Raw genomic sequence first — 20531 nt, forward strand, 5'->3', positions numbered from 1 at the left:
TTTGCCATTAAAAATATATAATTTGTTGCAAATTTACGTCGTCTTAATTTTGCCGACCTGTCATTCTAATCAAGCTAAGTTTTACTGAGTGTTTACTGACATTCAGTCACACTACGATAAGTGCAAGATGGTAACAAATTACACACTGACAAAATGTTCTGATAAGGGCGATAAGGATGATTTATTTCAACTTTTATCTTGGAAATAATGAAGCGATTCAAGTGCGTTTTTGCGATTGCGATTATTATAACACGATTGATTAAATTTAATGCAATTAGTTATAAGGGCGCGTGCCCATTATGTCGTGACGACAGACTAGATTTAAAGTATCGTGTCTTGTATATTTAAACGAAGTTGGTCACACATTGAACAACACGATTAAATGTTGTTCACGACTTTTTTGACGTTACGACGACAGACTGTCGTGATAATGGGAAGAGCTAGAACGACATTCGTCAGACGATAAATAAAATGTCACGATAAAAAGGTGACCACAGATAATCGCAGCTTCAAACGATTCTGTCGTCCAAATGACAAAGTCGCTGCCGTGAACCGATAAATTGTCGTCACGATCTATTGGGAACAGCTAGACACGACAGTCGTTCAACGATAAAATAAACGTCTACGACACAGTCACGACAGATAGTCGTGTGTTTACGTGATAGACGCGACAGTCGTCCAATGATAAATAAAACGTTACGACATAATGGGAACACGCCCTAACAATTAATCAATCACGTGAAATAAAAAATAAAAATCTATCAATATCATTTCTAATTGATGCCGTGCCTCTACTGCGAGTTTACTGGGACAGTTGTCGCTAGCGACCGCGTAAATTACTTCACAATTTTGTATGACAAATTATACAGCACTCCTAGCGGTCACAAGATGAAACATCATTTTGTATACAAACATTTACGTGGTCGCTAGTTATAACTGTCACTGTAATTTCATGGTAGAGGCACTTAAAACAAAAAAACACTGAATTGGGAAACATTGGCGAAAGTCACTCGCTCGAGGTTGTGCGATAAGTGCCTACCGCTGAGTATATGGCCAACAGTGCAAGCGCTTAGACAAGTCTTCCATTCACATTACAATCCTTGTACTCAGCATTCCGTTCCGCACTACTGCACAACGGAGGGTAACGTTATTTTCAACTCTCTGAGCGCGTGCTTAGGTTCCTTTTTGTAGCGAGCGCCTGGTGTCAGATATACTAGACTATTATAGCGTAGGTATTTTCTATTTTGTATGAGAGTGGTATATCTGTTTCGTAGTAACTATTAAGTAATCTGTGCCCGTACTGTCATATTCTGATATTTAAATTTACTGTAAATTAACCTGTTTTTTTAAAACTACTTTCAGGTCCTCCGGCGCTGTTTCGAGCGGTTCCAATTGAAAGAAATATTTTTATCGTTCAATGGTGGCAAAGATTGCACAGCACTACTCGACATAACAATAAACATCCTACAGGACATTTACAAACGTAAAGACATAGCGAAAGATCTCAAAATCGTGTACATACGAACAAAAGGGCCGTTTAAAGAAATTGAAGAATTCGTAAAACTAGTTGAAAAACATTATGATGCTAAATTAATGGTTAGCTGCGGAGATATGAAAGAAACTTTACAAAGGATCCTAGATCTAGATGGAAATTTACAAGCGTGTCTTATGGGAACGAGGCGAACAGACCCGTATTGCCAAGATCTGAAATTTATGCAGGTGAGAAGCACTCATGATAATCCTATTTAAGAGCCAGGTTCTTGTCAGTGTAGCCCTCCTCCATTCCGTCTTTGATGTTCTTCTTTACATGTTCACTGTATGCCATTCTTGGTCTTCCTCTCTTCCTTGTTCCTCTCTATCTTCCCCTCAATTATCATTTTCACAAATTCCACCTTCTGTATTTCTTTGAATTAATTATTACTAAAACATTAATAAATAATCTAACACAAAGGTACATGTTAAAAACACCTTATTTATTCTTTTCCTTTCTGCTTTGAATGAATGAAATATTCTATATTGCACATAAAAAAAATACAATAACAACACAGAACAGTAATTACTTAGTAAGTTAACGTACATAAGCCGTACTTACGTACATAAACGTACATAACGTAAATAATTGCTGAGTAGCAACTTCTTCAAGGCAACCCATTGACCTACCAACAAATGGACGTCGGGTCTAATACAAGAACCACGAAAAAAATGTCCTAAGTTAACCCATACAAACGTAGTGACATGTAACGAAATATAAAAAAACTAAAACATTTAATTTAAATTGTAACCTCATTGCAGTACTGCCTAATTATGCTTGCAACAATTTATGGGCCCAAAACACCATATTCAGCTTCTACTGGAAACTTAACAAAATGCACCATATTTAGCTTCGACTGAAAATTACTTGAACACAAGAGCTTGCATGCTCCATTAGAGCAAGCTTTATTGTAAATATTAATTAATTTTGATATATATTATTATGTCGAATTTTGTACAATTTCATTTAAAGAAATAATAGAGTTGGGCAGATACATGCATACAAATATTACAAATGTGAAAATAAGCATGTACGAATGCATGTAAATAAGAAATGTAAAGAAAGATATTTCAACTAAACGTAAACTCGAATATCCGTAAAACCGATTTATAATAAAACCGTTACGCTTTCGAGTAATTTTGATGCTTTTCACAAAGACTTTTTAAAAATTAGCTTTTGTTTTGTAATATTCGTAAAAAAATTCATTTGACATTATGAAAATTCGAGCTAACGTTATTTCGGGCAAATGTATTTTCTGACTTCTGATAGGTAATCCCAAGCCGTAACGAGTAAAACAATATTTTGTTAGTTATTGCTAACATTTAATAAAAAATAATTTTAAAAATAAGATTAAAATCAAAGCGACTCTATGGGTCGTATTCCAGAAGTCTACTCAATGCTCAAGTCAGGACTTGAGTATTGCAGTGAGCACTGAAAATCATACTCAAGTCCTTGCCATTAGGGTCGTATTTCCAGTGCTTGAAATCATACTCAAGTCTGCTCAAGTCCTGACTTGAGCATTGAATAGAGTTCTGGAATACGACCCTATAATTTTTTTGTTCTAAATATTTCAATCGTTTGTTGTTCCAACAATTGAAAATGACCAAGAAGTTTATTATAAGCTTCTTGAAATTGACGTAACGGGTTTCTTTCCATCTTTTGCGCATGCAATGTGTAGAAAAAGGACAGTTAGCTATTTGCCTATTTTGTTTGCTTTTGTGATTTATACTTACAATTCATTTATATATAAATTAATTACTATATAACTGTACAAAATAACACTTTTAAATGATAACTATGATAAACAATTTATTTGTGTAGTGAAAATATGATACAAAATCCTGTTTTTACAATTTACTGCAGTAATTTTTACAAGTTATTATTATATAGTACTGCATGTTTGACAACCGCGCTGTCAGTCGAACAAACGAAGACTGTTATGCGATTGACGCTCTTGTATGCGATTTTAACGCCCTATAAGTGCGGACACTTTTTAGCGCAAAGCCGATGTTGGTAGGTTTTTTTTGTTGGTAGGTCAACCATTTGTTGGTAGGTCAATGAGGCAACTTTATTTTTGTTGTGCCTGAAAGAGTCCATGATGTGATACTTATACTATATAAAACCTTTTTCACCATTGTGGAATGTAAATAAAGAATATTGAAATAAATGAATACCCTAATTATTTTCTTCTTTTTAGAAAACAGATCCGAATTGGCCTCAAATTATCCGCGTGTCGCCCCTTCTCAACTGGTCTTATCATCAAATATGGAGTTACATCCTGCAGAGAAAAGTGCCTTACTGCTGCCTTTACAGTATAGGGTTAGTTTTTAACTTAAGATAGATAAACGCCGATTTCGTTTAACAATAAAACTGAATCTGTTGTAGATCTCGTTTCGCTAAAATTGGAAACAAGGACGGTTACCGGACACCCACGTTGCGTCACACGTCGCAGTCCATACGTGTAAATAAATAAATAGTGTTAGTGTTTTATTATATTGTATGTATGTTATGTGTCTATAAGGTATATATTTATGGGTCTTTCTCAAATTTTCAACTCTGCATACAACTTGCACAATTAAAGATTAACTTGCATGCAGGTTGTATTTAACCGACTTTAAAAAAGGAGGAGGTTCTCAATTCGACTGGTTTTTGATGATTCTTTTTTTTGTTGGAAAGACCTCAGTATTAGTCCCATTTAAATTTGAAGAAAATATTCCACCTCTAAGGGTAGCAAACTAGGGGATGAATCCGGTTTCGCCAACTTTCTAGTAACCGATTGTAAAGTTTTAAGTCGGTTCCTTTTTTTTATTAAAAATTATTTTAACACCAACTACTTGTAACGTCATGTACGTTTCTTAACCACAAAACTCCTTTTACAGGTACACATCAATAGGCAGTACACAAAACACGTTACCAAACCCGTACCTGGAGCACAAACACTCCAGTGGTACTAAGCTCTACCATCCCGCATGGTTTCTCGCAGATGGCTCCCTAGAGCGGGCCGGTCGCTCCACTCTCTCACACCAAACGACCAATGGACACGCAAATGATCAAAATATCAATGCCTGTGATTTATGCGTTAGTACAAATGGTGTTTGACGGAACTGTACATAGTAGTAGTCATTAGTAGGAGTAAAATTTTCGACCGAATGCAACTGTGATTTTTAAACTGCGTTTAGATGAGTTGATTAATTGCTTGCACCATGCACCTATTCAGGGAAGTCAGATTGAAAGAAAATCTGACAAAGAAAATAATAGTAAAATAACAAATCGTAATCGTAACAAAGACGTAAGAATATGGGTAACTTTTCGAAAAAATCAAATAATAGAAATTTTTCAGAAGAAATTCTGGAAAATTAGAAAAAAGTAATAATGCCAAGACACATATTATGCTCCTTAGCATTTACATATATCTTTTAAAGTTTTATTTATTAGCATAAATTAGGAAATAAAATTTCATAAACGTTAATATGTAATTTTTTGAAAATTACATTTGGCCCTGTTTTGCTTATTTCCACAAATTCTCATAATAGAGTTCAGTATCTTCAATTTTGACAGGTATCACTGTCATATGCGGAAAAATATGGGAAAAAAAAGATTTATTTTTTTTAAATAGAAATTTGTCCATGACCCAACACTACGTGCTATTGAACTACCAACTCCGTTACAATATAAAAATAAATTAATCGACTTGTTAAAACGTGAAAATAAACATTGCCTTACTTACTTAATAATAAAGCTAAGTATTAGACAATAAATAGAATGTGGACATAGTTCACATATAAAAAAAATATTAACTTGGAATCTTCAAATATTACCAAGTCACGTGGTATATAAATATACGGTACATATAAAATGGCAAGTGTAATGTCATGCTACAAGCCACACAAAAACAATCTTATTGTCCTCTTGAGAATAAATGGACTAATTTCACGGTCTACATATATTGTGATGTTATAGAATTCATTTTCGTTCACATTATAATTTACATAATTTTAAATCGTGCGTGATATTGATATCGAAGCCGTTTTCGCAAGTGTAAATAACTCTTGCTTCTTGAGTATTCTCGAGTAAATTGTATGGCTTCAATGAAATTATTTACCACCATGACTGTTGTCACACAGTAATTTTAATTAGTAAGTGTATTTACACTTGAGTAAAAAATCTGTAGTGATAATTACCTGTTCTTACCTACTTATAGGTACAAAATAATTAAGTTATATTATAAACTATTATTAAAAAGATATTTTTTACAATTTTATTTATTGACGAGTTACTTAATATTATTCGTTATTTTTTAGGATTGCAATACCGTAACTACTGCTCGTGTTACTGAGGCCTCGTCTTCATTATACCAGTGGCAAATAAGTAATTTTTATTTTTTTTATTAGTTAACTTGCTTGTAAACGTGACGTCATACCCGTGTGCAATACATACTGGAAACGTGGCTTTAAATAATTCAGTGTAGGTACTTAAATGACATGTAGACAAAATCGTCCACGTAATACCCAAACACAAAAGTATCATGTTGTAAAGCGAAACATCTACTATCTAACATACTGGCCAACAGAGTAGGATAGAGCTGTATAAAAAAAAAGCATACGAAAATAAATAGAATAAAATAAGATTAAATGATCAAATTCAAAATTGGAATAATTACATAAATGGAATAGATAAGCTTTAGGCGGCATAATGCCATTGCGTGCAATGGCAAATTTTATTGCAGAATTAATCGTTCATATTACTTTGTCCTGTTTCAATTAAACACAAACTTGTTCGCACACTAAACTAACAAGTTAGCGTTAAAAATAGTGTTGACATTTTTAAAGACAAATATAATCAAGACAAAAAAGAATTTTATATTTAGATGGTATAATATTAATTTGAATTCGTTATATAAAGCCGGGTACTCACTAGCGAGCTTGAACCGTAAGCGCCCAGTTACAGGAGAAGAAAGTTTTCGGGCGACCGCCCAATTACCACACCTTTTTGTACATTAATGGCGAATCTGAATTCTATTTATTATGCAGCAACATTTAAATTCCTCCCAATAAAATTACCTCCGCGTAGACTAAACTCAAGCATCCAGGCTTGCCCACGTATCCGGAACGCTCATTTAAATTAAAACGTAAAAGCTAAACAAATAGAGCGTATTTTGCCATGACAGTTAGACGCATGCGGTCGCTGCGCGGCGGCAACGCGGACTCCGCTTTTCGACCGCGCGGCGGCCGATGAAATTCGTGTCGAATAACTGTTGATGTTATGTTACCAAAAATCATAGTGTGTTTCGCGAACTTGCCGCGAGCGGTTCGCAGTGAGCCGACACGACACGAATGACATTCCATATTCGAACGTATAGGCAGCTAAATCTTTCATTCCCGACATGCAGGCCGACAAAACGGGACACATTAATACTGAAGTCTTCTATTTTATGCTGTGTTGTTTTGTTACACTGTCGAGAAATAACAGTTTCCTAATTTCTGACATGATCAGGAGTAAGTATATTGCTCTGTTTATTGGCTGACATGTTGCGTAATGAATTATAAAAGAGCATCTCTAGCACATAAAGCACGTATTTTTATTTGAATCAAATGTTATAGTATTACAAATGATGATTATTATGTTTTTCTATAACTGCGAATTTATTAATTTTACTTCAATTTTTGGTTGTGGTGGCACATTCGTTAGACAAATAAAACAATTAATTAATTAGAATTTTTTATTTGTTTTCTTTCAAAAGTTATTGTTTGCAATTGTATATCTGTTGTTTATTTTCAATAAATTTAAGTGTTATTTCCTGTGTCGTTTGGTTTTACATGTTTTCTTATAAACTCTTGAAACATAGCGACGTCTTCTGGTTTGTCATCTAAAACAAAGAAGAACGAAATTAAAGGAATTACTTGGAGCTACTTATATGAAACGAAACGTATTCAAAAATATTTCAAAATTCGAAAACTTTTCTCTTTTTTTGCTTAACAGCTTGCCTGCCGTGGCGGAACGATTAACGTGCTGGTCTGCCACACTGAGGTGAGGTTGTCTATGTGGGTTTACCTGGTGCCACTAACTTTTTTTTACTTCAAAACAGGGAAACTCAACAACTTAAAATTAAGAGTGCCACCAAGTTGGCAATTTCAGTCACATCTTTTTAAATTGCTCTAGATTTGATCGTACCTCTCGTTTCCAATCCCATGTACAATCAACAGAACATCAAGCTACACACTTGTTCGAATATCAACCCCAGCGCAACTGAACAAGATCCGTGAGTGTGTATAGCTTGCTGTGTTGCCGTCTGTACTTCCCTTAGAACGAAAAAAGGTACAACTGCTGTATAATAGGACGCATAGTTGTACCTTTATTCGTTACGAGGGCAGTGTACCTATTCCCACTTCTCTATCTTCCTATCTTTTATTGTTGTTCAATAACTCTTCTATATAATGTGTTAATCTCGCCATATTTACAGAGGTCATTCTATATTCGAAACTGAACCCAAATCACTAAAAAAAAATTCTTAAATTCTTATTTTTTATTTAATTGCGGTAACCATGCTAGATCCAAAGGTCAATGACTTGCATTACACGTGCTACAGGTACCGGCAACCATTTGAACAATGATCTATGCGCAGAAAATATGCATTTTAGATCTATTTGGTGGTAGTGACAGGGTAGGGACAGGGGTAGTATCGAGCGCGTGATTGGTAGATCATCAGTCGACCTTGCGTATTGCGCCTACGTTCCGCTGACATCGCGCATACGTTCTAGTTTCTTACGAAATGCAACGTGATTTGGTATGTAAACAAGAGTTAGAGCAAAAAAAACAACTACCATGTTCACCAGACCCTGCGTTACCCTCAAGTGCGTTCTTATAGCATGATGTGAAACGTTTAGTTTACGCAGATTACGAGTGTCGAAGAATTGCGCGCAAAAATCGTCTCTGGTTTCTTTCTGCTTTTTCTGTTGTGAAAAATGCGGTAAGTTGAAACGAAACTCTGCATATCTGTGGCTGGCTCTAGTACGGAGCCTGCCACCAGCTGTGGAGCTAGCTACTTCTAGCACTACTTTCATGTAACCTAAAGTTGGTAAGTACCAAATCTAAGTTACAAAAAATCGGTTTTTCAGTTAACTTGTAAAATGTAAATAATTAGTAAATTATAACAATACAATAGTACGTAAATATAATTTAAAAAATAGGTAATAAGACTAATAAGCTATCGAGAAAGATTACGTATCGCTCGGTGAAGCGAGTGGCGGGGTCACCATCCTCCGCGGTGAATACACTTGGAGACAATTTTACAAAAGTTTACTACATACAATTAGTCAGAATATTGAACAGAAATTTTATTTCTTATTTTTAGATGATTTAGTATGATTACTATTATTAATTTCTTAAATATGGCAAGAATGCTAATCAACACACTGTACACTCATCTATTTAGATATAGTTGTAGTAGTTGTATAAGTGTATACTGTGATTTTTATGACTGGGGTATGTATGTAACAGTATGGATAAATCCGAAGCTATAGGTGATACAGGGAACCTGTCTTAGGAACCATTAAAACATTTTTGTAAAAACAAATTTGACTTTGTAAATTTTTTGGTCAAGCTTGATTGTCCAAAAGAATGAATAATATTGATATTTTTTTTAATGCTGCGCTACTCAGTGTCTTATAAAGATCATTCATTGTATTGGATGAAAATTTATACAAAGATATAATACAAACTAATTGTTTATTTATATCTCATATTTCCCTCTTCCTAATCCCGCTCGTAAACCTTGAATGAATAAATGCACGAAACCTTCTTTATTGCACATTAAAATTACAATGACAACACAGGACAGTAACGTAAGTATCACAGAGTAAACCAATGTAGAACAGGCGGCCTTATTAGCCATTTCTTCCAGGCAACCTTAGAATAGAAATTTAAGAGTTGGAAAAGGGGGCGCAACCAAAGCGTATCTTGTAATGAAAGCATTTTAAATAAATGCACTACTCATCAATAAAGTAAATACATAAATAACAATAATGAATACATAGGGTGCACTATAAGTTTCCCCCGGAACTGGGCAATTACATAAACAATATTTCAAAAGTAATTACATTTGAAATTGAAACTCTTTGGCTGTAGAATACAGTTTGTTTCATCTGACTGTCACTTGTTTTTACATTGTGGCGTCATTTTAGATATTGGTTGTCTACATCACCATGGATTTAACTCGTAAAAATTTTCGTAGTATGATTTTCTACGACTTTAAGTGTAATTTAACAGCCCAGCGGACCTTCGCTCGACTTCACACAGCTTTGAAGCACCATGCAAGATGACTATTTATAGCTGGTTTGCAGAATTCAAACGCGGTCGTGTGAATCTCAGTGTCGAATTTCGTGATGGTGACCCGTCCACTGCTGTGAACAACAAAAACATCGATGCTGTGCGCCGTATGATCAAAACAGACAGGCATGTGACATACCATGAGATTCGGGCATCTTTAGGCATAGGTATGAGTACAAAACAAAATACAATCAATACTACACAAACATTTGGGTGTGAAAAAGCTGTGCTCTCGGTGAATCCCACACAATTTGACTGAGGCTCAATAAACGGATCGCGTCACTTGGTGCAATGCCATGCTTACCAGATTCAACGAAGGGGCAAATTTGATGTGGGACATAGTAACAGGTGACGAAACATGGATTTATAGTTACGATCCCAAAACAAAGCAGCAATCGAGCGTATGAGTCTTTCGAGATGAGCCGAAACCAACCAAAGTGACGCGCGTGCAAAGTGCCTCTAAGCGGATGATTGCTTCTTTTTTTAATAAATACTGGACACGTGGCTACTGTTGCCTTGAAGAATCGTTGTACCGTGAATAGTGATTGGTACAGGACCGTTTGTTTGCCGGAAGTTATTGACAAACTCCGTAAAAATAACCGTAAACGCCTTATCATCTTGCACCACGATAATGCCAGTTCTCACACGGCCAGACAGACAAAGGAATTTTTGAAGGTGAACAACCTTAACCTTATGAGCCATCCCACGTACAATCCCGACCTGGCACCTTGTGACTTTTATTTATTTCCAAAAATTAAGAACCAGTTACGCGGTCAACGATTTTCATTACCTGAAGGGCTGTCGAGGAGTATGAAAAATATGTTTCAGAGATTGTCACGGAGGAGTGGCATAAATGTTTTCAAAATTGATTCATTCGTATGAAAAAGTGCATTGACGCTAACGGAGAATATTTTGAGAAACAATAAATTCATTTCTGATCATTTATAGTATTTTTTTCTTATTTATTCCGGAAACTTATAGAGCGCCCCACGTATAGTTTCCTTTTTATAAGTTTCCGTTTCAAAGCCAAAAACTTTGTAAATGACAAAAGCGCTAATCGCGAAAAGACAGGAACGTAAAAAAGTAATTTGGAAACGGGATTAAGAACGAAAAGAAGCTTTAAAGACTTGTCCAATATGACATTGTATCATGTATGTATGTATGTAAACACTTTATTGTACACCACAAACAAATTACAAAAGAAATAGAACGTTATTGTACAAAGGCCACCTTATCCCATAAAGCGATAAGATAAGCGGCCCGCCCAGGCCCTTTACTTTCGTTCTCCGTCTCACATTAATCCGAATCAATTACTGCCAAATAAGTAATACTCGATGAAATTAAAGGACGCGTGATGCGAATCACGCTTCATACTTGACATTGTCTTTTTAATTTGGCCGTGTATTAGTTATTTCACGTTAATTGTTTCCGACGGATATCGGACGCAGAACGAGAGTAGACCTCCAGGTGTCAAGTTGAACTGGTCTTAACTATAGAACTAACAGATACCTCACGTAGTTAAATCGATTTTCTGCTCGACATATTTCGAAACAGTCCGCGATCCTTATGCATGAGCTTCTGTGGCGGTGACTCGACGAAAAGTGCATGCCAAAGCCTTGAGAGCCGGCCATGCCAAAAATTCGACTATTTCCGTGAGTTATCCTTTAGGTTAGATAACATGTCCGAGACGCACGGTAGTTTTCTATTTAAAAATACAGCCTTTTTTTAATAATACCAAGTGCCGGGACAAACAAGTCGTGCGCCTGGTGGTAAGCGACACGCCTATCCGTATGGCTATCTGTAACCCTGATATATACGTTGAAAAATCCCATTTGCCTGCAATTTCACCAGCACCCTTACCCTTCCAAATCGGAACGCAGTATTGCTCACATTACTGCTTGGCGGCAGAAATAGGTAAGGTGGCAGTACTTCCCTGGATAAACTCTTTCACAAGAAGCTCTACTAGTTTTATAAATAGTCCTTTTATAATATGTCTGCCTTGTTTATATAACTCTTTAACAGAACTAGTAGCGGTAGAAGCCCAGAAACTTTTTGCTTGAGAGGTAGCCGTTCTCCCATGGGCTTCTATTTTGGTTGAGGTCAACGATCGTTGTGGCAGCATGGACTCTGAACTTCTAAATTACAAGCATTGGTCAATGTTTGTAAGCAATGCATCTCGCCAACGTTGAAGAAATATATTGTGATGAAACCTGCATTTGAGGAAAGGTTAACTACACTTGAAAAATATGTTAAGTCCCCAACCCGCTTTGAGCCAGCTTTGCAGACTAGAACTTAAAATCTCTTCTTAGGGTAGACCCGTGCTCAGTATTGAGAATAGGTTCACAATGATGGAATAAAAATTAACACAAGCTACTGCTCAAAATGTCAAGTGCTAAAATGAAAAACTACATGTTTACGACCCAGTAAAGCTAAACTAAGGTTGTAAACCTGTGTCCAGTATTTATTTAAAATTCTACTTTTGATACTCACCGACTTCCGGTTCCTGTTCGGTGCCCTCGTCATCACTGGAGCTCTCATTCCCGGGATGTTTCAAATACATATCGCTTATCTCTCTCCCACCCATCACTTCGTCTATAAGCTTTTTTTTGTCTAACACTGTGTCATTTGTGCTGGAATTTCTTAGTTCTTCTTCTTGCCTTTTTTGTTCTTCCAGTTTTTCTGCGCGCATTTTTAGCCAATCTGCTCTGTATTCTCTGAAAAAGATTTATCAACTTATATGAATAAGTTTATCATTATTGTATATTATTGTTATGTATGATATTAATAGAAATAAAACGGTAGTACAAGTTATAACTTCCAAACTCACTTTTTTCCGGTATGTAAACTTACATAGGTGCAATTTTCAACATAGTACAACTTTTTTCTTTAGTCTTTACGGATCTGAGAACTTAGACCTTTTGAGCCACGATTATAAAATGTGGCCCATACCAAAGAAAACCTTTTTTTTGCGAATTACAAGGCATTGTGGAAAGGCAATCGTTAACTTATTTATTAATTCAGATAAAACATGTAACATAATGTTACAATCCAAAAGAAAAAAACAAGATTAGTACTATTTTAAACTAAAATTATTTAAAACTAATATCTATGATATCTTGGTGGTTTTAATTAAATAGATGTTTAATCACACCAATGTGTTTTTTGTTGTTGTTTGTTTATTTTGTTACTTCTTTCTCACCTTTCATATTCGTCTGCTGCTTCATCCACCAATCGAAAGAACTCATCTATACCCTGAAAATAACAGTTAAAAACGATTACTACAAAAACATCTAAGAATGATATCGATTATTATCTGCAGCCACATTTTGGTTTTCTTAGTATCCATAGGAAGGTTGTGGAAAGAATAGGTCTATGCACAGCAGTCCCATATAATTCTACATGAATTTTCTTTATATAGTGACCCTCCTTACCAACCTCATGGGTATACGGGAAAGATATTGTAACCTGTGCAAGCATAGGGACCTTTTACATTCAGGTCCTGACCCCAGATCAGCCCGTGGAGTGCACGTACAGTACCCTACATACATATTTTCCAGAGTTGTTGGCGCGGTTATTTTCCGTTGTGCATTGCACAACTAACGGTTGCCTCCACTAAGCCGTTGAATTTAAATTCGTCTGCCATCTCCTCCTCACTGGTAACGGAGCTATAGGTACACTCAGTTCCCGATGCCTCTCCGGTCTATGCGCAGCAGTTCCCATATCCTATTCTACATAAGTTTTGTTTACAATAACCCTCCCTATGAACCTCTTAGTTAAACAGGAAGGGCACTATAACCTGTGCCAGCAAGCATGCACAGGGACCTACTCAGTCAAGTCCTGAACCTAGATCAGCCCGTTTGCACAAACTTCATCCGGTCCTCAAATGGCTGGTGCCTTGGGTGGGTATTTTCCAGATAGGTACCGGAGCTGTAGGCACGCTCACTTCCCGTTGCGCATTGCGCACTAACTGTTGCCACCGCTTAGCCGTTGACTCTTAAAGTCCACTACCAACTCTCCTCTTTGGTGACAGAGCTGTAAGGCACGCTCACTTCCCGTAGTCTCCCCGGAACTACCTATCTCTTGGGTCAGTAGATAGGGACTATATGCACAGCAGTCATCAGCAGAAGTTTTAGTAAAGTAGAGCTCCTTGTGAAAGAGTTCATCCGGGGATGTAGTGCCACCTTTACTTTTTCTGCCGTCAAGTAGTAATGTAAGTTCGGTCGGCGTTCCGGTTTTGAAGGGTAATACGAGTGCTGGTGAAATTACAGGCACATGAGATTTGTCAACTTATGTCTGAAGGTGACGGCCGCAGTGGCAGTACCCCTGAGGTCATTGCAATTGAAATCTCTAAGTGGCACTGGAACTGCTATGGACAGGTGTGCCGCTTCATCATTATCATATCAGCCGGAAGACGTTCACTGATGAACATAGACCTCCCCTAAAGATTTCCAGACCAGCCGATCGGACGCAACGTGCATCCATAGGTTACCCGCCGCCCTTATCAGATCATCCGTCCATCTCGTAGGGGGCCGTCCCACGGAAGACCTTCCGGTTCGTGGTTTCCATTCAAGAACCATTCTGCCTTCAGTTCTACAATCCATATGCCTTGCGCACTGCCACTTCAACTTGCTAATCCTTCGAGCTATATCGGTGACTTTCGTTCTTGTACGGATCTCCTCTTTTCTGATTCGATCACGTAGAGAAATGCCGAGCATTGCTCGCTCCATAGCTCGTTGAGTGACTTTGAGCTTTTTTATAAGGCCCATAGTAGGTGATCATGTCTCAGAGCCGTAGGTCATCGCTGGCAACACGCACTGCTCGAAGACTTTTGTCTTCAAGGACTGCAGTATTGCGGACGACAAGACGTTCCGGAGCTTCCCAAAAGCTGCCCATCTAAATCGGATTCGACGATTGACCTCTTTCTCGAAATTGGCCCTGCCTAATTGGACGGTTTGTCCGAGGTAGACATAGTCGTCAACAACTTCGAGAGTAGAGGTTCCTACTGTTATAGGGGTGGGTACGACATGAACATTCGACATAAGTTTCGTCTTGTCCATGTTCATTTTTAGACCCACCTGCTGGGAAACTCTATTGAGGTCACCGAGCATGGTGCCAAACTCTTCCAACGATTCTGCCATGACCACGATATCGTCAGCAAGTGAGTGATGAGTGAAGAAGGTGAGTGATGTACTCGCCATTGATTTTGATGCCGAGTCCTTTCCAGTTCCGTAACTTGAAGGCATCTTCCAATGCATTAGTGACCAATTTCGGAGAAATAACGTCTCCCTGTCGCACTCATCTTTGCAATAGGATATAATAAATAATATAATTGGTATTGTATTTTATATTGTATTTTATTAAATTTATAATTGATATTGGTATAGACCCGTATGTCGTGTCGCATAGACTTCCATATGTGTGTATTAGCTGTCTGTAGGCTTTAACCTTATCGGAGGACTGCAGCGTCATATCCCGTCGATTTGCCATTAGCCGAGAGTATTATCGGAGAGTTTCTGCGGCCTATCCTTGCGGCGGGTCCTGAAGAAATTTGACCCAACTGTGTGGACAGTCTCCACCACCCTGTTGCTAATCTCGTCCACAAAGACGCAGTCCTGTAGGCAGTCGAAACGATTTTGAAGTTCGAGCGGAAACTTTTCGGGGTAATTTATATGGGCACCGCTGGGTCGCAGAGCAGACTTCATCAGTCGTGACCTCTCTCGTGACGTTTGATATCGATATTCAACAAGTCTCTTACCATCCTGTGATCGCTTCCAGTTTTCACCCTATTGATCACCGAAACATTGTTGAATATCTGTCTCTTGTCGGTCAATATGAAATCTATCTCATTCCTTGTGACACCATCGGGACTTAACCAGGTCCATTTCCTTTGAGGCGGTTTTTGGAAGAAGGAGTTCATCATAAAGAGTCCCTCCGTTTCCATGAAGTCAGCCAGCCTTTGGCCCCTGGAATTTCGCTGCCCATAACCAAATTTCTCCACTCTTGGCTCATCAACCATTTGACTGCCCAGTTTGGCGTTGAAGTCCCCCATGACAACATTGAAGAGTGTTTGGGAGGTATGCATGGCTTGACTTATGTCCTCATACATAGCTTCCACCTCCTCATCTAGGTGTGTCGAGGTCGGTGCGTAGACCTGTATGACCTTCAGCAAGTAGCGCTTGGATACTCTGAGTATAAGGTACGCAAACCTGCTCGACACACTCCCGTTGGAAGTAATGTTGCCAATAAGGGACTTGTGGACGGTAAACCCGACACCACCCTGGGACTGCTGGTCACCTTCCCTGAAGTAGAACAAGTTGCCGAATTTCGGGGCTATCGTGTCCTCCACCTCTCTACGAACTTCCGACAGCCTCACGATATCCCAGTGTAACTTGTTCACCTCCTCTTCCAGCTCAACGATCCTCTCGTCTGACCGCAGTGTGCCTGCGTTATACGTTGCCAGGACCAGGGTCGTTCGACGGTCGAATCCCACCCGGAGATTAGAACCTCTGGTGCCAGAGCTTCCACGACGTCCGTCAGCGCCTCGGTTGCTACTGGCGCCGCCGGGCACTTAGGGATACTTTTCTGTGCTAATGCGCATTGCCAGGTCGCCAAAGCCTCGTCGGTAGGAGCAGGGTGTACCGCGTGCAGATGAGGTTGGCTATTGAGCACTGTAGGTGTTGGGTGGCGCCCCTTACCTCTGTGTCGCTTACCACCAGAAGCGAGTAAAAAAGTCAGAGAAAATAAACTAGTTTCTATCGTTTATTTCATATTTTCAAGGTATCCTTTAAAACATGAAATGACGGAGGAGAAATAAATTCCTATACAGTGCAGAATTTATTATACAAGAATAAGAGTTTCAACAATTGTTAAAACTAATTACGACATCATTTGACTGCCTTCGTGGCCGAACGGTTACCACGCAGAGGTTCCAGGTTTGATTTGATTTGATTTGAGATTTGATTCTCCCAGGCCGGGAGAAATATTTGTGTGGCCTACATTTATTTCTCTCGTGAGTTTGGGTGTAATTTGTGGTTTGTCTATGCGTGTGTCCATGGCACCCGCGACACAGGGTTTCCCTAGTGCGGGGCTATGTTGAGTGCGTTAGTGTGTGCATTTGACGATTTTTTTTGTTATACAGTTAATAACATACTTACGTCTCCAGTATGAGCGCTGACTCCACAACATTTCAAGTCCTTATAAAACGTGTCCAATGCTAGCGCCATGGATCGAGTCAAGTTGCCGACGTAACTGACACCGCCTTCACCGTCGCCGTCAGCGTCCAACGCGTCTTGGAACGACTCAAAATCGCGCATCCAGTCTACCGCGTAGGAATTATCGACTACGTCTATCTGTAAGAACGTATACTGTGTAGTCAGATAGTCTAGATAGTCTCAATCAATCTTGTGTGAAGAATACAAGATGAGAAGTAGTTAGGAATTGCCGGCTCTGGACTACAATAGAGCCGGTGTAAAAAGATCTCTGTAATGGATGATGACGCTTCGTGTGAGGTTGAGAATATGATGGTTATTGGTGTTTTCAAGGTCACATAGTTCAAAGTTGTTTGATAGATGGTGACCGATGTGCGTTACGATGTACATGGTCACACGCCACCAACCAAAGACGTACCACCCACAGTTCAGCTAAACGTAAATCAGTTGCCTTCTACCAACCACAACCAATAAAACTCGTTCCTATAATGCCTTGTGAGAGCCCTACTCAACATATGGAGGTTATTCCTGATATCTCAGTAGTGCTTGGTGGTCACTTTAATACATTGTAAAATCTTGCCAAGCATGTGTATCCACTATGCCACTTACCTTATTCATAACAACAATAAAAGGCAGTTTCGTCTTGTACAATATCGAGCATGCGTAAAGCATGTTGGACATAAATGTAACAGGGGAAACACTGCGCACCGTGTCCATTACATAGACTACTATGGTAGGTCTCGACGATGCTAATGTCTCTGTTACTATGGTGCCTGATGCTGACCAGGTGAATACTTCAATTTGGCCTGAAAGGGAGTAATATTTAGTACCAAAGCGCGAAACGCACATACTTGTAAATAAGACAAAAAGTACTCTATAAATAGGTAATATGAACTATTTTCTTTTGGAGTTCTGTTACTTGACACTAAATAGCACTAGATTCAACAGCTGTTATGTTTACTTAAAGCTAGAAATCCTATCCAGCTGCCTCCGCGTACGAATGATTACTGCACTGCTACATAGTGACCCCGGGTTCGATTCCTGGGCCGGGAGAAATATTTGTATGGCCTATATTTATTTCTCTTATGAGTTTGGGTGTAATTTGTGATATTAATAATAATAATAATTTATTTACATATTTTCTCTACAAACATCACAGTTAATTAAGTATTTCGATAATGTACACAGTCAAATTTATTACAGTATGTTTGCAAGAGACTGGTTCCTAAACTAAGCTGAAGCATGTAATATAAGTAATCAGGACTCTCACCTCGGACAATAATTCGTACATAAAAGTAGATATTTATTAATGGTAGTTCAAAAACAAATTTGTATATATTAACTGAAACTAAATACTAATATTAAACTGAAAGTAAAAACTAATTAATAGTAAAAGAAAAATAAAAATCAAACTGTAGTGTTATATGTGTAGATGTGTGTGTGTGTGTGATTGTCTATGTTTGTCCATTATTATATATTAGTGTGCATTATTATTAATCTATATGGCACACGGGCGTTGCGCCGTCACGACGCTATGATTTCCACTTCCTCGTACTTAAGTGTGGCACCATGTAGCATGTCGTTATGATTTACATGTGATGAATGATTTACAAAACAAAAATATTAAAATACAAATAATCTCTGGCAATAAAAAAATAATCACTGTACATACAGCATCAACGAGAGCATTGAGGCATTTGTTCTTGGGAACATAACTATGACTATAAAGGAATGGCCACTTCACACTTGCACTAGTTTATTCCATGGCATCTGCCCTATTTATAAAACAATTATTTATTTATAAAACAATTATTCGTTTTTCTTTTATTATTTTAAATTGTTTTGTTACCTGGAGTATCAATAACGCAGTACTTATGCTTCTTGCCAGCCTTCTCAATAAGGTCCACAACCTGTCCAAACTTTGTACTGAACAGGTTTAGAGCTGTAACTATTCCTCCATTAGGACCTAGGCCATATTGCTTCATCACTTCTTTGTAATCCACTGTGTCTCGTATATCTGGAATTTATTTCGTAACTAAGTTGTACTTTATTTATTTGCTATTTATTAACAGCCAATTTTGAAAAATTTCAACATATAGGTATACACTTGCAGCCACATTCTCACCTGATGTTAAAAACTCTGTAGCCAATGATGTTTGTATGTTCCTGATATTTTAACTGACTTGAAAAAAGGAGGAGGTGCTCATTCAAAAGGTATGTTATGTGATAACTCTGGCATTTGTGAATCGATTTTGAAGATTCTATTTTGTTTGAAAGAGGGTAGGGTACCTCACTCCACTTCTACCTCTAATGGTGGCAAACTAAGGGACGAATCCAGTTTCGTGTACTTTCTGGTAACCAATTTCAATAAAACTTGGCAAGTAGATCTAATTCCATGAACTTTTTTCCATTCAATTGTCCGTTAATTACAGCACTACTAGATGTAGCTTTCAAGTTCACAAATAATTCATTACATTTAGGAAATGAAACTATTTTTCCAGATTTAAATCGTGTATATTTGTTTTTTCAAACAAACCAACATTTTGGGCCCTTTACAGGTCTCATGGTCACGGTTGAAGACTGTACCACCTCAGTCAACTGTGACCATGGGACCTGTAAAGGGCCCGAAACGTTGGTTTGTTTGAAAAAACAAATATACATGATTTAAATCCGGAAAAATAGCTTCATTTCTTATGTGTAACAATCGTGGGAACCTAAGAACTCGATAAATTCATTACATTGCATAGAAATTACATGAATTCTGAATATACTATGTACTTAATCAAGTTTTATCTGTCAATGTTGCCAGTTGCATCTATTTGTCACGAAGTAGATAAAATCTATGATCAGTCGAGGTGAGACTTTAGAATAGCTGATATTAGAATAAAAAAGTTCTTATCAACATTTAAACAACACCCTAAAACATGAAATGATCAGAGCAACAAAAAGCTCCATCACAGCTTTTATGGATCAATCAGCTAGTGTAAAAATTGCTTTTCTGCGTTGGTTTTTCACTTTAAGAAACTTTAGTTTCCTATAACTGAAAATCAATGTGAGGGCTTCTTTTTAACTAGGTCTACTTTCACAAATAATATCAATGTTCAATTTGACATCAGCAATTCTGAGTTGAGACTTTATCAACAATTGCTTGATGACAAAGACAAAGACGGTGTAAGTGAATGTATATGAGTTGATCATAACGATTTACTTAAAAAGTTGCTTTTCAAGAAATTTAAAAAAATATAACACTAAGATTTTGGAATAGCTGACTTTAAAAGTCATTTGCGAAGCTGCTAAAAATCTATCAGAGCTTAAAAATCTTACCAATATTAGCCAGATAAGGAACTTCCCGGCACGCGGGATCTAAGTTTATAAGGTATGGCCTGGAACCTTCTACGACTTTACTAGCTAGTCGTCTCGTGAACGATGTCTTTCCAGCGCCTGCCATGCCTGAATAAACGCAAAAA

The 20531-nt window shown here is 37.7% G+C and overlaps 2 protein-coding genes across 2 annotated transcripts; one reads left to right on the plus strand and one right to left on the minus strand.

The window, feature by feature from the left end:
* The first annotated feature begins 780 nt into the window (after positions 1–780).
* LOC113236945 (FAD synthase-like) lies at positions 781–5740 on the plus strand. Its single transcript, XM_026473173.1, has 4 exons — positions 781–831; positions 1363–1719; positions 3729–3850; positions 4411–5740. Exons 1-4 carry the CDS (start codon positions 781–783, stop codon positions 4628–4630), a joined length of 750 nt encoding a protein of 249 aa, XP_026328958.1. The 3' UTR covers positions 4631–5740.
* A 1522-nt stretch (positions 5741–7262) lies between these two features.
* Positions 7263–20523, minus strand: LOC113236623 (GPN-loop GTPase 1). The gene is made up of 7 exons (XM_026472784.1): positions 20389–20523; positions 18914–19081; positions 17674–17870; positions 17011–17205; positions 13056–13108; positions 12347–12570; positions 7263–7397 (listed from the first exon to the last, which is right to left on the minus strand). Exons 1-7 carry the CDS (start codon positions 20510–20512, stop codon positions 7315–7317), a joined length of 1044 nt encoding a protein of 347 aa, XP_026328569.1. The 5' UTR covers positions 20513–20523; the 3' UTR covers positions 7263–7314.
* Positions 20524–20531: the final 8 nt, after the last annotated feature.

The sequence above is a fragment of the Hyposmocoma kahamanoa genome, unplaced genomic scaffold, assembly GCF_003589595.1.
Source record: "Hyposmocoma kahamanoa isolate Upper Pololo Valley unplaced genomic scaffold, ASM358959v1 92, whole genome shotgun sequence".
NCBI lineage: Eukaryota > Metazoa > Arthropoda > Insecta > Lepidoptera > Cosmopterigidae > Hyposmocoma > Hyposmocoma kahamanoa.

Coding starts and splice junctions, on each gene's coding strand:
- LOC113236945 (XM_026473173.1), top strand. CDS start 781: ATGCCGTGCCTCTACTGCGAGTTTACTGGGACAGTTGTCGCTAGCGAC. Junction 832..1,362: donor CAGTTGTCGCTAGCGACCGC/GTAAATTACTTC, acceptor AACTACTTTCAG/GTCCTCCGGCGCTGTTTCGA. Junction 3,851..4,410: donor TGCTGCCTTTACAGTATAGG/GTTAGTTTTTAA, acceptor CTCCTTTTACAG/GTACACATCAATAGGCAGTA.
- LOC113236623 (XM_026472784.1), bottom strand. CDS start 20,512: ATGGCAGGCGCTGGAAAGACATCGTTCACGAGACGACTAGCTAGTAAA. Junction 19,082..20,388: donor TCCTTATCTGGCTAATATTG/GTAAGATTTTTA, acceptor AATAAATTCCAG/ATATACGAGACACAGTGGAT. Junction 17,871..18,913: donor CTGCGTTATTGATACTCCAG/GTAACAAAACAA, acceptor ACTCCCTTTCAG/GCCAAATTGAAGTATTCACC.